Here is a 12,598-nt window from a genome sequence, read left to right on the forward strand (position 1 = left end):
CCTTGTGTAGGTTAATCAAAACTACGCCATTCCTCTGCCTCTGGGCACTATTATACAGCATGGATGTTCATAGTGTGAGTGTCCATATGGCTGTCTGTCTTTTGTGTGTGTGTGTGTGTGTGTGTGTGTGTGTGTGTGTGTGTGTGTGTGTGTGTGTGTGTGTGTGTGTGTGTGTGTGTGTGTGTGTGTGTGTGTGTGTGTGTGTATAGATACAGGTGGTGGCCAGCAGAGGGAGCCACTGTCTCCACTGTAAAATGGAGTCCTTACTGGCTTCAGCCATGTAATCTTATGCATGTTACATAATTCAGGAGGGGGGAGGGTGGGGTTACGCGGCCTTACGAACAAAGTAATTTTTCTTTTCTTTACAGATACCAAATATGTTTCCTACTGTATTCAAAATGAATCTAAAAGCTTTAACCTGACTTGGTATTCACTGTAGTTTCTAAAGAAGCTGTAGTTTGTTGGTATTTACAACTTTGTATTCAAGCTGATTCCAGTTTAGCTATTACATCAACCTCACGACTCTGAAGTACGGTGGTTTGTTTTATATCGTGAACTTTAATGTACTGCTCCAGTATTCTTTTTTTTTACTGTAAAATCTTCTAGATGTGTCCCCAGACATCTGGTGCATTTTATGACTTTGAATATAGAGTTTGCATTTTAGTATTTATCAAGAGCTATGATTTTTATTAGAGTTTTAGGTTTTTTTATGTAATTGAAATTTCAAAGCACTACAAATCAGTAAGGGATTGCGTTAGATCTAAGGTGTTGAGTTAGATCTAAGGGATTGCGTTAGATCTAAGGTGTTGAGTTAGATCTAAGGGATTAAGTTAGATCTAAGGTGTTAAGTTAGATCTAAGGGATTAAGTTAGATCTAAGGTGTTGAGTTAGATCTAAGGGATTGAGTTAGATCTAAGGGATTGAGTTAGAACTTCAAGGAAATGTGGACGTTTTTTCAGATTTTTCATATAAGGTTCTTGCTTTGTGTAGTTTCACTCTGAGGTTCAGTCGTTTTGAAGCAGTAGTGCTGTCTGCCTTCAGTGACACTCTGAGCGCTTTTGCATTATACCTGCAGGGAATATACAACCCAAGAAGTATTTTCTCAGAGCCCAATGTGTGACTGTGTGAATTGGGGGGTTAACTGAACATGTAGACTGGGAAAACACGGATGAACACATGAGCTTTATTTGCTAATCCAAGTTGAAATCCAGGGATTTTTTTTTTCTCCAGATTAATTTTCTTTGCTATTCCCAACATTGGTGATGTGTAGGTCACGTGATGGTCATGTGGTTAAGATGTGGAGGGGGGCGGTGACTTGGTTGGCAAAAAAGACGAATCCGTGTAGTTTGAGTAGACACGGTGTAATTACAGACCGAGGCAGACTGAGCTCATGACATCCTTTACACAGGATCGAGTGGTGAAGTATGAGGAGTGGGCAGGAAGGGCGCGCTGTGCCTCAGATCGCTCCTCCGAGTCTCACGGTGGGGCAGGAGAGAGGGAGAATGGCTGTGGAGTAAACTACATGGTGTGTGTTCTGTAGTTTCAGTGCTGTAAAGTTTAAAATGGAGTGCGACCTTTGCCCCTGAGTGGGTGTGGATGTCAGGGACCTTGGGAGTGGGCACCGTTCATCTGTGCTGGCTGAATACATTACAGAGAGGGCAAAGACCTGAACACGAGTGAAGCTGCAGTCTTAACGCTGATGATCTGGAGTATAGTGTGGAGCAATGTCTGCTGGGTTTGGAATGGGACGGAGCATGGCTGTGTAGCGTTATGTAGGGCATGGGTGTGTAGGGTCCAGTGTAGCTTACAGTGACGGGGGGATGTTGTGCTGTCTGAGTAAAGTGGGTAAGGAGGTTGAAAACGTGCTGGGAAAACAGCCTGAAAGAAAAAAACAACTCACTGTACCTGGGAAATATCGAAATGATTCTAAAACTATAACCTCACAAAGAAATATCTGAACTTGATGTGTAACTTGAACAAAAAAATAATAAAATGGTATTACCACAGATTATGATATGTGTGAATTTTGATTGAAACACTCTTCTGGTAAAACAGCATACACCTTAAAAAAAAAATCCTCATATACTAGCACACTTACAAATTCCTGTAGTTATTTTTCCTTTTGGCCTAGTGCACACTGTTGTACTGTTACTGACAGTCCACCAGAGGTCACAATAAAACACTCCTGTTCGTGTTGTGACTGTGAACCTCCATGAATAAGCTAAAGAAATCTGCAACTCGTATTAAAATTGTTTTAAAATTACATCATGTCACATCTGATCAAGGTTCATCAACAGATCCTGTTGTGGTAACAATGATCACGGTTAACCTTTGTCCTGCTTTAGTCAAAACACTTCTTGAGCTCAAAAGAATGAATTCAGTCCTTCATCTTATGAACATGTCCCATGGGGCTGGGCGTGTGTCAGTGCAGTCGAGGACGTGATCAGCTCTCATAGGTAGAGAAGTCATGGCCCAGATGATCCAAATGTGAGAACCCCCTTCATGGCCAGCACAGAACAGTGAATGGCTGAAATGTCACGCTGACACTTAGCAGTGTCCTATCTGACATGAACACCGAACACGCATCATATAATCATATGTCATAAAAAACATGTCAGTAATTCCTATGTTTTGGAAATTTGGTCACTTAAAACATTTCTCCTGAACAAATTTAGCATACTGTTATATTTTCTAACAGATCCATAAGACTTGTGTACTAGTAGATCATGTCTCTCATGCGTAGTTTGGGCGTACTGAATGTGGCCAGATGTTATTTTCAGCTAACCCTAACCCATGTGAGGAAACCCCACAGCCTCAGGCCACGTCCGCCAGCGCGGGTCACTTCCTGTGTCACTGCTCTTTCCTGTTTGCATGAAAGTGAAAACAACGCGAGCGGTGGACACGAAGACGAGTGTGAGAGTCGGCGTCAGTGTCGCCATGGATCCTCTTTATTAGTTATGAAAATGTTTCATATCACATCTTCAACACGACGCTTAATTCTCACATTCAAACGTGTGGCACAAGGTCGTAGCAGTAACTGCTGTGATTGTAAAAAATTAAATATAAATTATCTTTATAAAGCATTTTAAATTCTTATTCATAAAAATAAGATAAAAAAACAAAACAAATTTTAAACAGTCTCTTAAAGTCACAGGGATTTTCAACCAAAAAAGTAAATGTGACATTGCTGCTCTGCCTTCATAAGCATTGCCATCAGGCACAGGAGCGGGTGTGTGGGGCAGCAGGTGTGTGGGGCAGCAGGTGGGGTGGGGCAGCGGGTGTGTGGGGCAGCAGGTGGGGTGGGGCAGCAGGTGGGGTGGGGCAGCGGGTGTGTGGGGCAGCAGGTGGGGTGGGGCAGCGGGTGTGTGGGGCAGCAGGTGGGGTGGGGCAGCAGGTGGGGTGGGGCAGCGGGTGTGTGGGGCAGCAGGTGGGGTGGGGCAGCAGGTGGGGTGGGGCAGCGGGTGTGTGGGGCAGCAGGTGGGGTGGGGCAGCAGGTGGGGTGGGGCAGCGGGTGTGTGGGGCAGCAGGTGGGGTGGGGCAGCAGGTGGGGTGGGGCAGCGGGTGTGTGGGGCAGCAGGTGGGGTGGGGCAGCAGGTGGGGTGGGGCAGCGGGTGTGTGGGGCAGCAGGTGGGGTGGGGCAGCAGGTGGGGTGGGGCAGCGGGTGTGTGGGGCAGCAGGTGGGGTGGGGCAGCAGGTGGGGTGGGGCAGCGGGTGTGTGGGGCAGCAGGTGGGGTGGGGCAGCAGGTGGGGTGGGGCAGCGGGTGTGTGGGGCAGCAGGTGGGGTGGGGCAGCAGGTGGGGTGGGGCAGCGGGTGTGTGGGGCAGCAGGTGGGGTGGGGCAGCAGGTGGGGTGGGGCAGCGGGTGTGTGGGGCAGCAGGTGGGGTGGGGCAGCAGGTGGGGTGGGGCAGCGGGTGTGTGGGGCAGCAGGTGGGGTGGGGCAGCAGGTGGGGTGGGGCAGCAGGTGGGATGTGAGCTTGCACACTGATCCATTGACTTATGAGAAACAACAATGTCCAACAAAGAGCTTAAATAGAAAGCAAGATTTGAAAAAACTCCATAAGGAAACGAAATAATTTTGTTGTAGTGAGTAGTGGTCACTACTACTACTACTACTACTACTACTACTACTAGTTTAGTGACTAGTGAGTAATGGGTAGTGAGTAGTGGGTAGTGTCTAGTGAGTAGTGACGCCACCGCAGTTTTCCTGGTGTTTATTTTCCGGAGCCCTGTCAGAGAAGAGGAAAAGGAAGATGGTTTATTGTTTTGGGTACCTAGAAGATTTTGGCTAATCAAGGTTCTCCAATAAATTTTACAGTAAAAAATCTCTGATGCTTCCTTTGCCACACATGTGTACTGGAGAATTGAACAGAATGCTGGCTTAGTTAATGTTCCCTTGATGTTATGATGTTATCGTAATAAGTTAATCATAAACTTGCACTGTCCAATAACTCGGTGGCTCCAAGCTCAGATATCAATAGTAGACTGTTACTGAGTGTTCCCTTTAACACTGTGTAAATATCACAATGGCCAGGGTAATTTACGAGGAAGTGTTGAGATCCTGCTGAGGTGTGAGCACACGGTGTGTGTGTGTGTGTGTGTGTGTGTGTGTGTGTGTGTGTGAGAGTTCCTACCCCACAACAGCAGTCACCAAAGATGGTCCCAATCAGGCCGTTGATGACCTGGAAGCCACACAACACCACCTGCAACAGGCCCATGATCAGGAGCGTGGAGAAGAGTCCGAGATGCCACGAGACGATGCCCTCTGGGGCCTCGCAGACCTCCCACATCGTCTGGTTAGACAGGTAGTTGCTGACAACAGGAGAGGACGCAGGGACAGTCCAAGAGAGAGTAGTCAGTGGACATAACACAAACAACACCAGGTTTCATTGTCGTGTCCCTCAGGAAAGAGGCAGTCTATGTATGAGCTGTATGTGTGTGTAAGTCTTGTAGAATTTTCTAGACAGCAGAAGTCAACCTGATTTATAGTTAGGTTTGGGCATTAGGGTTATGTGATAGGGTTGAGTTGGATTAGGTTAGGATTAAGGATTAGGGTTAGGGGTTAGGTTTGTGGTAGGTCATAAGGTTAGGGGTTAGCGTTAAGGAATCCTAACCCTTGTCTTCCTACAGGACCCTAATGCCTGAGTTACTACAGTAGCCCATCTGTGTTCTGTGTACATCTATGCATATGTTTGGAGGTGGTAATGTTTGGAGGTACCTACCCATCACTGAATGGGTAAGTAAATGTGCCATTGATCAGACATTTGGGTCCGTGATTGATGGCGACTGCGGACACGATGAAGGAGTAACCAGCTCCTATAAGCCCCACTCCAGCAAACATCACAGAAAAGAGCATCTGGGAGAAGACGACACGCATGAGACAAAATGAGTAACTGTAGTCATTAGTGTACGTCCTGTCTTGGAGTTTGTGTATGTAATAGATGTTTGTGAAAGTTTGTGGCTTTTCTAAATCTTTGCAGTGCCAGAACTGATAAATAATATAAACTGGATAAAACCCTTTTTGAGGGTTTTTGAGGGAACACTAGTGTGTGGACACAATAGTGTCCGAATACTAGTGTGTGGACACAATAGTGTCCACACACTAGTGTTCACTCAATAGTGTCCACACACTAAACACAGCAGTTTGACATCCGGCACACAGTTTTATTACCTTATTTTATAATAATCTGTTTGGAAAAAACATATTTGCAAAATAATCACACACACACACACACGCGCACACACACACACACACATGCAAATATATACAGTTATACAGTGCTGCTTGAAAGGAAGGTTTGTGATTCTCTTATTTTATCATCACCAGTGTTTGATTTACCTGTTTTGAAGGAACTGTGTGAGTTGCCAGCAGACTATATGACACATGGAACGGCAAAAAGTAAATGAACCACTGGTAAAGTCCATTAGGTAAAAGGATAAAGGTGGTGAGAGCCCATCAGTCTGGACAAAGCTACAAGATTCCAGCTCCATCCATCCATTGTAAGACAAATAATTTACAAATGGAGGTCACTTAGCATCACCACAACTCTACCCAGAAATGGACGGTCATCAAAACTTGCACTAAGAAGCACCAGAAAAATAATAATTCAGGTAAAGACCAACACACACATCACCACCGGAGAGTTGGAGACCTCTATGGCAGCATCTGGGATGAATTTACATGAGGCTAATATTAGTAGACATAGATTACTAGACTAGATAGAGCACTTGGACAAACCAGAGGCTTTCTAGAAGTTGATTCTCTGGACACATGAGTCAGAAATTTAATTTTTTGGCCACAATATAATAGTGGCTCCAAGACTTTGGAATAATTTTCCAATATTTATAAAGGAATCAGCCACAGTAGATATTTTCATATCTAATTAAAAAGCCTACTTATTCTCACAGACCTTGAGTCTTGAACGGTTTTTATGCCGTTAGCTGTTTTGGCTGACCTTTGTCATCATGTTCTTTATCTCTGTGTTAAATACTGCCAATGTTTTTAGGGCTTTTTCAAAATTTCTTTTTATGCATAGTTTTATATTTTATATTTTTTGGTATTTTAGGTATCTGTTATTTTATCTAGTGTTCAGCACTTTGGTTGGCACTTGATGTATTTTAAATGTGCTATAGGAATAAAGATGACTTGACTTAACAATCACAGGCACCATGTTGGGAGAAGAGTCAACACTGCATATAAAGAGGAGAACCTACTACCAACAGTGAAACATGGTGGTGGAAATGTAATGGTCTGGGCCTGCTTTTCTGTTTCCGGACCTGGACGACTCCATATTATCCAGGGAAGTATCAATTCTCAGGCCTTCCTGAGAATCTTCCACAACCTACTAACTAAAAGTTTTCACATACTTTTGCAGTTGGCAGGGAAATTACTTTTGTTGAATAAGTTTTGTTTTCAGAGTGTCCTTCATTTGGAAGCTCTGCTTTACAAATCAAGATTTAGATGTTCATTTCATAAGATTATTTTCATTTTGTTTAGAAAACAATGACCATGTTTGAGTGGATCACAAACTTTCAAGCAGCACTGTTTATATATAATATTTTTGTTCAAAACTGTTAAGGTTGGGGTTAGGGGTTAGGGATTAAGGTTTGGCTCCTCACCGCACATCTTCTTCCACAGCTTTCATTCCCACAGCATCCACAACAGTCATTGGTCTTCATACCAAGGAAGACCAGCGCGGGGAAAATCATCTTAACAAAACACACAGACATTCAGCCTTGGTCAGAGCAGGGCTCCTCCCCAGCACCACAAAGATAGTTTTTTATACTTCATGTTTATAGATGTTTTTACATTTTATGTACCATATTTACTATGTTTTTATTTGGTCAATTATCAATGCCTAAATTCATCATAAAAATAACAATTAATTAGATATACCACGCTCATTATATGAACTTATATAAGTTATGTGTATAAAGTTATATGTATAAATCTTATTGAAAATATTTAAAACCACAGTAAAAGCACAATGTTGAAAATTATTTATGCAGAAAACCATTCTCTTTCACTCTCAAACAAAATTTCTCAAATTGGTCAGGTCACGTCACTTACCAACACACCAGAGCCCAGGATCCCACCGAAATACCATGCTTCATCAGTGATGTCCTCATTGTTCTTGGCAGGTTTACCCCCCGGGAACAGAAGCAGAATATTACACAGGACAGAAAGAATAGCCAAAGGAATGAGGGTGATACCCAGACACTTCGCAAAACTCCCAGAACACATGATTCAGTCTTAATCCCAGATCTGTCAAGTCTTTGCCTCAGGTCTGTCCCTCCCGGGTTCTTTTCCTGGTTCTCACCCTGTTTGGTGTGGGATGTGTGCATGCTTGTGTGAATATATACCGTTGCGGAATGATGTCACTACTTTTGTGTTAGATTTACAACGTGTGCTGCACTATGGCAACGATCTGCCTGTTAATGTTCCACCAACTCATCCCTCTAATGGAGCACATTGCTCTGGTTGGTGCTGGTGGGACACAGAGCGACGGAGTGCTCAAAGGTTCAGTGATGGTGTAACACACCACAGAGTGCTCTCAGAGGTTCAATGATGATGTAGCACTCCACAGAGTGCTCTCAAAGGTTTAGTTATGGTTTAACACTCCATAGAGTGCTCTCAAAGGTTCAGTGATGGTGTAACACTCCACAAAGTGCTCTCAAAGGTTCAGTGATGGTGTAACACACCACAGAGTGCTCTCAAAGGTTCAGTGATGATGTAGCACTCCACAGAGTGCTCTCAAAGGTTTAGTTATGGTTTAACACTCCATAGAGTGCTCTCAAAGGTTCAGTGATGGTGTAACACTCCACAAAGTGCTCTCAAAGGTCCAGTGATGGTGTAACACACCACAGAGTGTTCTCAAAGGTTCAGTGATGGTGTGATACACCATAGAGTACTCTCAAAGGTTCAGTGATGGTGTAGCACTCCACAGAGTGCTTTCAAATTTTCCGTGATGGTGTAACACTCCACGGAGTGCTCTTGAAGGGCTGAGTAGACTGACACACATATCTAATTCTACCGATGTATTGTGGATAAAATGAAGTTTAAATTAGTCAGAATATTTGTTGTGCAAACTGAAAACAATGAGGTCAAAACTTTTTATCTGACTTTTTATCTGAAAGTAAGATTTTGTTTAGTTAAGTTGGACTGCACATTACTGCATACATACTTTGTACTTTATAGGAGCTAAAATTAATGCTATACACAGACGATCAGGCCAAACACTCCAAAATTATATGTTTGTTGACAGCCAAGTGAATCTAATAATTTTATTTGCTACATACAGGCACAATGTACAATTAGCATTCTTTAACAGGAAAATAGAATTGTAAAGAACACCATATTTCTTGTTATGCTGAATAAAATAATTTTTCATAGGAATGAAATGGTTTTTTAACATCAATCATTTCAGTGGTGTAATTTCTGCTCTACTGCACCACATTAACATGGACCGCTGTATGAATCAGACTGTTTCTGTTGTTGTTGTGTTGTTGTTGTTGTTGTCCCCTATAAAGTAACAGGTCCATCACTGCTGTGTCCGAGGATCTTTTCAAGCGACTGTACCTATCTTCTCTTCTGATAGGAGGTAAACAAGCACAAATCACATATCTCTGTGTGCACACCCATGGCCTGTAGGCTTCATGCAAGCGCTCCACCAGGTCTGTAGGTGGATGTCCTAGTGCTGTTTGCCACACATTACCTCTGTGTACAGGATCATATTGGGGAGGAGGTGTGGCTCCATCTCCATCAGTCCCTGAGCAGCAGACTCTTAGCATTAGCATTAGCATTGCTGTGCTCTGTCCACTCGTCTTAGGACACCGGTTACATTTATGTTCACGTTAGCAGACAGTGGTGGGAGAGAGAAACAATAGTTTTCTATACAGCTATATTATAATAAAATGATAATGCATCAATTACATTTACTACATTACTCTTTAGCATATGACCTCTCTAACTGCTTGTTTTGAATTGAGCTATAGTATATACATATGCACTGTATATCTGTATAATCAATGTTTTAGATATGGCCAGTGTGGTCTCTGGGGTGTGGAAATGCTCACATCAGTTTTGGGCTAAGGCTCTAAATACAGCTCTTGGTCGGTCATGTTCACTGCCATCTTTGAAAGGCCCCATAAATGTATCGATGTCGTCGGTGTCTGCCTTCTGTTCCTGTTACAAACTTCATGTACACAAAGTAGTGTTTTAAATAAAGCTCTCGGTGACCACGGCCACACCCATATATTGGTTATTTTAGGCATATTCATTGTATCCATGGCAACAGTGGTTTGGCTGCATTCCCAGGGCTGCCAGTGGTCTTGTTTCCATGGTCACGGTTTAACTCACTCCCTCGACTCCCAGCTGTGCTCATATCATTACTCCTCCTCGTTTGCGCTGATTCTCCTCATATGCAGCCACACTGCAGACGGTCCTGAGGAGCCTCGTTCACCACCCATACTGTGCACCTCCAGCTGTAGTGCTGGCCCAGCTGTAGGACACCCAGAGCTCCCAGTGCGCCCAGTGGCTGGTACCACTGTGGCCCACTGACTGGTACCACTGTGGCCCACTGACTGGTACCACTGTGGCCCACTGAAGTGGAGTGGAGGGAGATGGAGGGAGTTGTCTGCACACCCCGCCCCCTGAATGTGGGTGGACCAGACCAACCCATCCCTCCCACACAGCTGCTGGGTGTCCACACCTCACAGGTTAAAGTTTATGTTTACCATATCAGTGGTTTATCAAAAGATGATAGATACAGTTATTTGTTGTGGCAAACCTGAATTCAGATAATGAATGCATTTTTCTATGTTCGATTTTTTAACAGCACTGTTTTGTTAAGTGAAGTTAGGTTAACAGGTCTGTTACCTGTGAAACTAAACAAAACAGTTCAAAACATACCTCTAGACAATACTAGATTCATTGTAACCTTATGAAAGAACATATTAAGATGGGCCACAGTGATCTTCAGAGTTAGAGTTTAGTGTTAGGGTTTAAGGTTAGGTTTAGGGTTAGGGTTAGGTGTTAGGGTTAGGGTTTGCATTGACAGCCCAACCTCTAATGTTATAGTATTTTAATGTGATAGTCTTTTAATATGAGTGTCTTTTTAATGTGATAGTATTTTAATGTACCTACATATACTGTTCCGTCTGTACTAGTTTAATGATTATGATACTCCTCTTAACATGATAGTCCTAGTTTATACTAGGTTAGGTCAAGTTAGGTGTTAGCCTCAAATATAAATTTTTACTACATATAATATACTTTATCTTCTCAGTTTCTACTTTATACTTTTATACAGCATATTTTTGAATTGTGTGTGTTGTATTGTCAATGAGAACTTGGCAACATTCTGTCTGCCATGCAACTCAACTAAACCACATTTGAATCTCTCTCTCTCTCTCTCTCTCTCTCTCTACCTCAATTTCATTCCCTGGTACCAGGTAGTGTCAGGCACTGTGTTTACTTTAGATTAGGGGTCATTTACACAACGCTTCTCTTATGCTTTCTCTCTCCGTTCTGTCTCTCTAAGGTAAGGGAGAGAGAGAGAGAGAGAGAGAGAGAGAGAGAGAGAGAGCCAGGGAGGGAGAGAGAGAGACAGACAAAAGTATCATAAACTGCAGACTTTAGACTTTGGTTGGCTGTAGGAAGTGTGTGAGATCATCAGTGTGGGCGTCCTGATAACCTGCATCACCAGTATCTGCTTCTATCTCTTTTTCTAAATGATGGAAGTGTATGGAAGTTCCGCACCAAGCTGAAAGTTGGTTATTGGTGTGAGAAATGTGTAGTGTCCTACAAAATACATCAAAAATACATTTTCATCTATTAAAATCTTACATCATTTGTAGTTTCTGTGTTCTGTGTTATGAATTTACCATTTTTTTTCATTAGTCCAATGTTTAATCCTCTCTAGTCACTGGGTTGTTTTCCTGCGTTATAATTTGGTTGTTGCTCAGGTGAGTACAGACAGTGGCTGGGCACTGTGTCTCTAACCCCCTCATGTAAGCCCCTTCCAGTTTCATGGTATATTGCCAATTGTGCCCTGAAATGTTATAAACAATGGATACTGTAATATGTTGTAAATTGAGTCAATGATTCTGTAGTTAATGACTCGGGTTTTATGTAGAAAAACAATAGTTCACCAAAGAAAAACAGCAAGGCCATTAACCTCTCACAGGAAGATTTACAGTCTGAAGTCAAAGTATTTCATGTAGTCTCACATTCATCTTCCTTTTCTTTCTTTCTTTCTTTCTTTCTTTCTTTCTTTTTCTTTCTTTCTTTCTTTCTATCTTTCTTTCTTTCTTTCTTTCTTTCTTTCCCTCACTGTCACCTGTACTCTTTTTCTCCTCATTGAGTAGAGCTGCTACCCTCTCTGAAGTGTGCTCATGGGAACTGCCCTGGGGGTGACTCGCCTGCCGTGTCCCGGGGTGTCACACCGCCCCACACTGAGTTGCATTATGGAAGTCTTCCCACAATGCCGATCTGCATTTCCATACTGCTGTCAAGAACTGCTCTCTTTGGATTTGTGCTGTTTTACAAGCTGTTCTGATTAATTCCAGAAATCTAAGCCATGCATAAGACTAGAATCATGCTTTCATACACTAACTAATCACAAACTGTCCAGTCCCCTGTAAATTAATGTTTGACATCAGTGTACTTACATAAGCAGATATGGGATAAATGTATGTTGGCAATTGACTGTGGAAACAAAACATTAAGTATGTGTCATTAGTCTGGTGTGTCTGGGCGGCTGTATAAATAGACTGAACACTAGAAATGTGGACTGATTAAATTATATGACAATATGACTGCTCTCCCTAGGTGTTGCTCAACATGTTGGAATTAGGCATGAATCTTCAGCTTTGCGGGTAATCTAAGTTTGCAGGAGAATTTAACTGGATACACATAGTGGCCGTGCAGTAAACATATTTCCTTTTTATAGTGATTTGTACACACATTAAATGTACACTTGTGAGAAAAATGATAGTGGACCCTGGAAATGCCCACCTTCCTGAGTGCACTTAAAATGTGATCTTACAATCATTTAGGTAATTGAAATAAATACAGTACTCATTTAAGAAGCAGCATACT

General features: G+C 42.7%; 2 protein-coding genes and 1 long non-coding RNA gene across 4 annotated transcripts in view; 1 reads left to right on the top strand and 2 right to left on the bottom strand.

Moving 5' to 3' along the window:
- wwtr1 (WW domain containing transcription regulator 1) overlaps positions 1-2,006 on the top strand; it is a 34,832-nt gene extending 32,826 nt beyond the window's left edge. For both annotated transcript variants that reach the window (XM_077023356.1, XM_077023357.1), the window contains exon 6: positions 1-2,006. This exon is cut by the window's left edge and continues 435 nt beyond it. The gene's annotated coding sequence lies outside the window, so the exon portion shown is untranslated.
- A 2,105-nt stretch (positions 2,007-4,111) lies between these two features.
- Positions 4,112-7,886, bottom strand: tm4sf4 (transmembrane 4 L six family member 4). The gene is made up of 5 exons (XM_077024131.1): positions 7,568-7,886; positions 7,117-7,206; positions 5,220-5,353; positions 4,632-4,809; positions 4,112-4,226 (listed from the first exon to the last, which is right to left on the bottom strand). The coding sequence occupies exons 1-5, from the start codon at positions 7,739-7,741 to the stop codon at positions 4,212-4,214; spliced, it is 591 nt and encodes a 196-aa protein (XP_076880246.1). The 5' UTR covers positions 7,742-7,886; the 3' UTR covers positions 4,112-4,211.
- Positions 7,887-8,991: 1,105 nt separating this feature from the next.
- Positions 8,992-9,662, bottom strand: LOC143528329 (uncharacterized). Its single transcript, XR_013134429.1, has 3 exons — positions 9,574-9,662; positions 9,213-9,321; positions 8,992-9,088 (listed from the first exon to the last, which is right to left on the bottom strand). It is a non-coding gene; the product is annotated as an uncharacterized LOC143528329 (long non-coding RNA).
- Positions 9,663-12,598: the final 2,936 nt, after the last annotated feature.

Source organism: Brachyhypopomus gauderio, chromosome 12 (genome assembly GCF_052324685.1).
Source record: "Brachyhypopomus gauderio isolate BG-103 chromosome 12, BGAUD_0.2, whole genome shotgun sequence".
NCBI classification, from domain to species: Eukaryota; Metazoa; Chordata; class Actinopteri; order Gymnotiformes; family Hypopomidae; genus Brachyhypopomus; species Brachyhypopomus gauderio.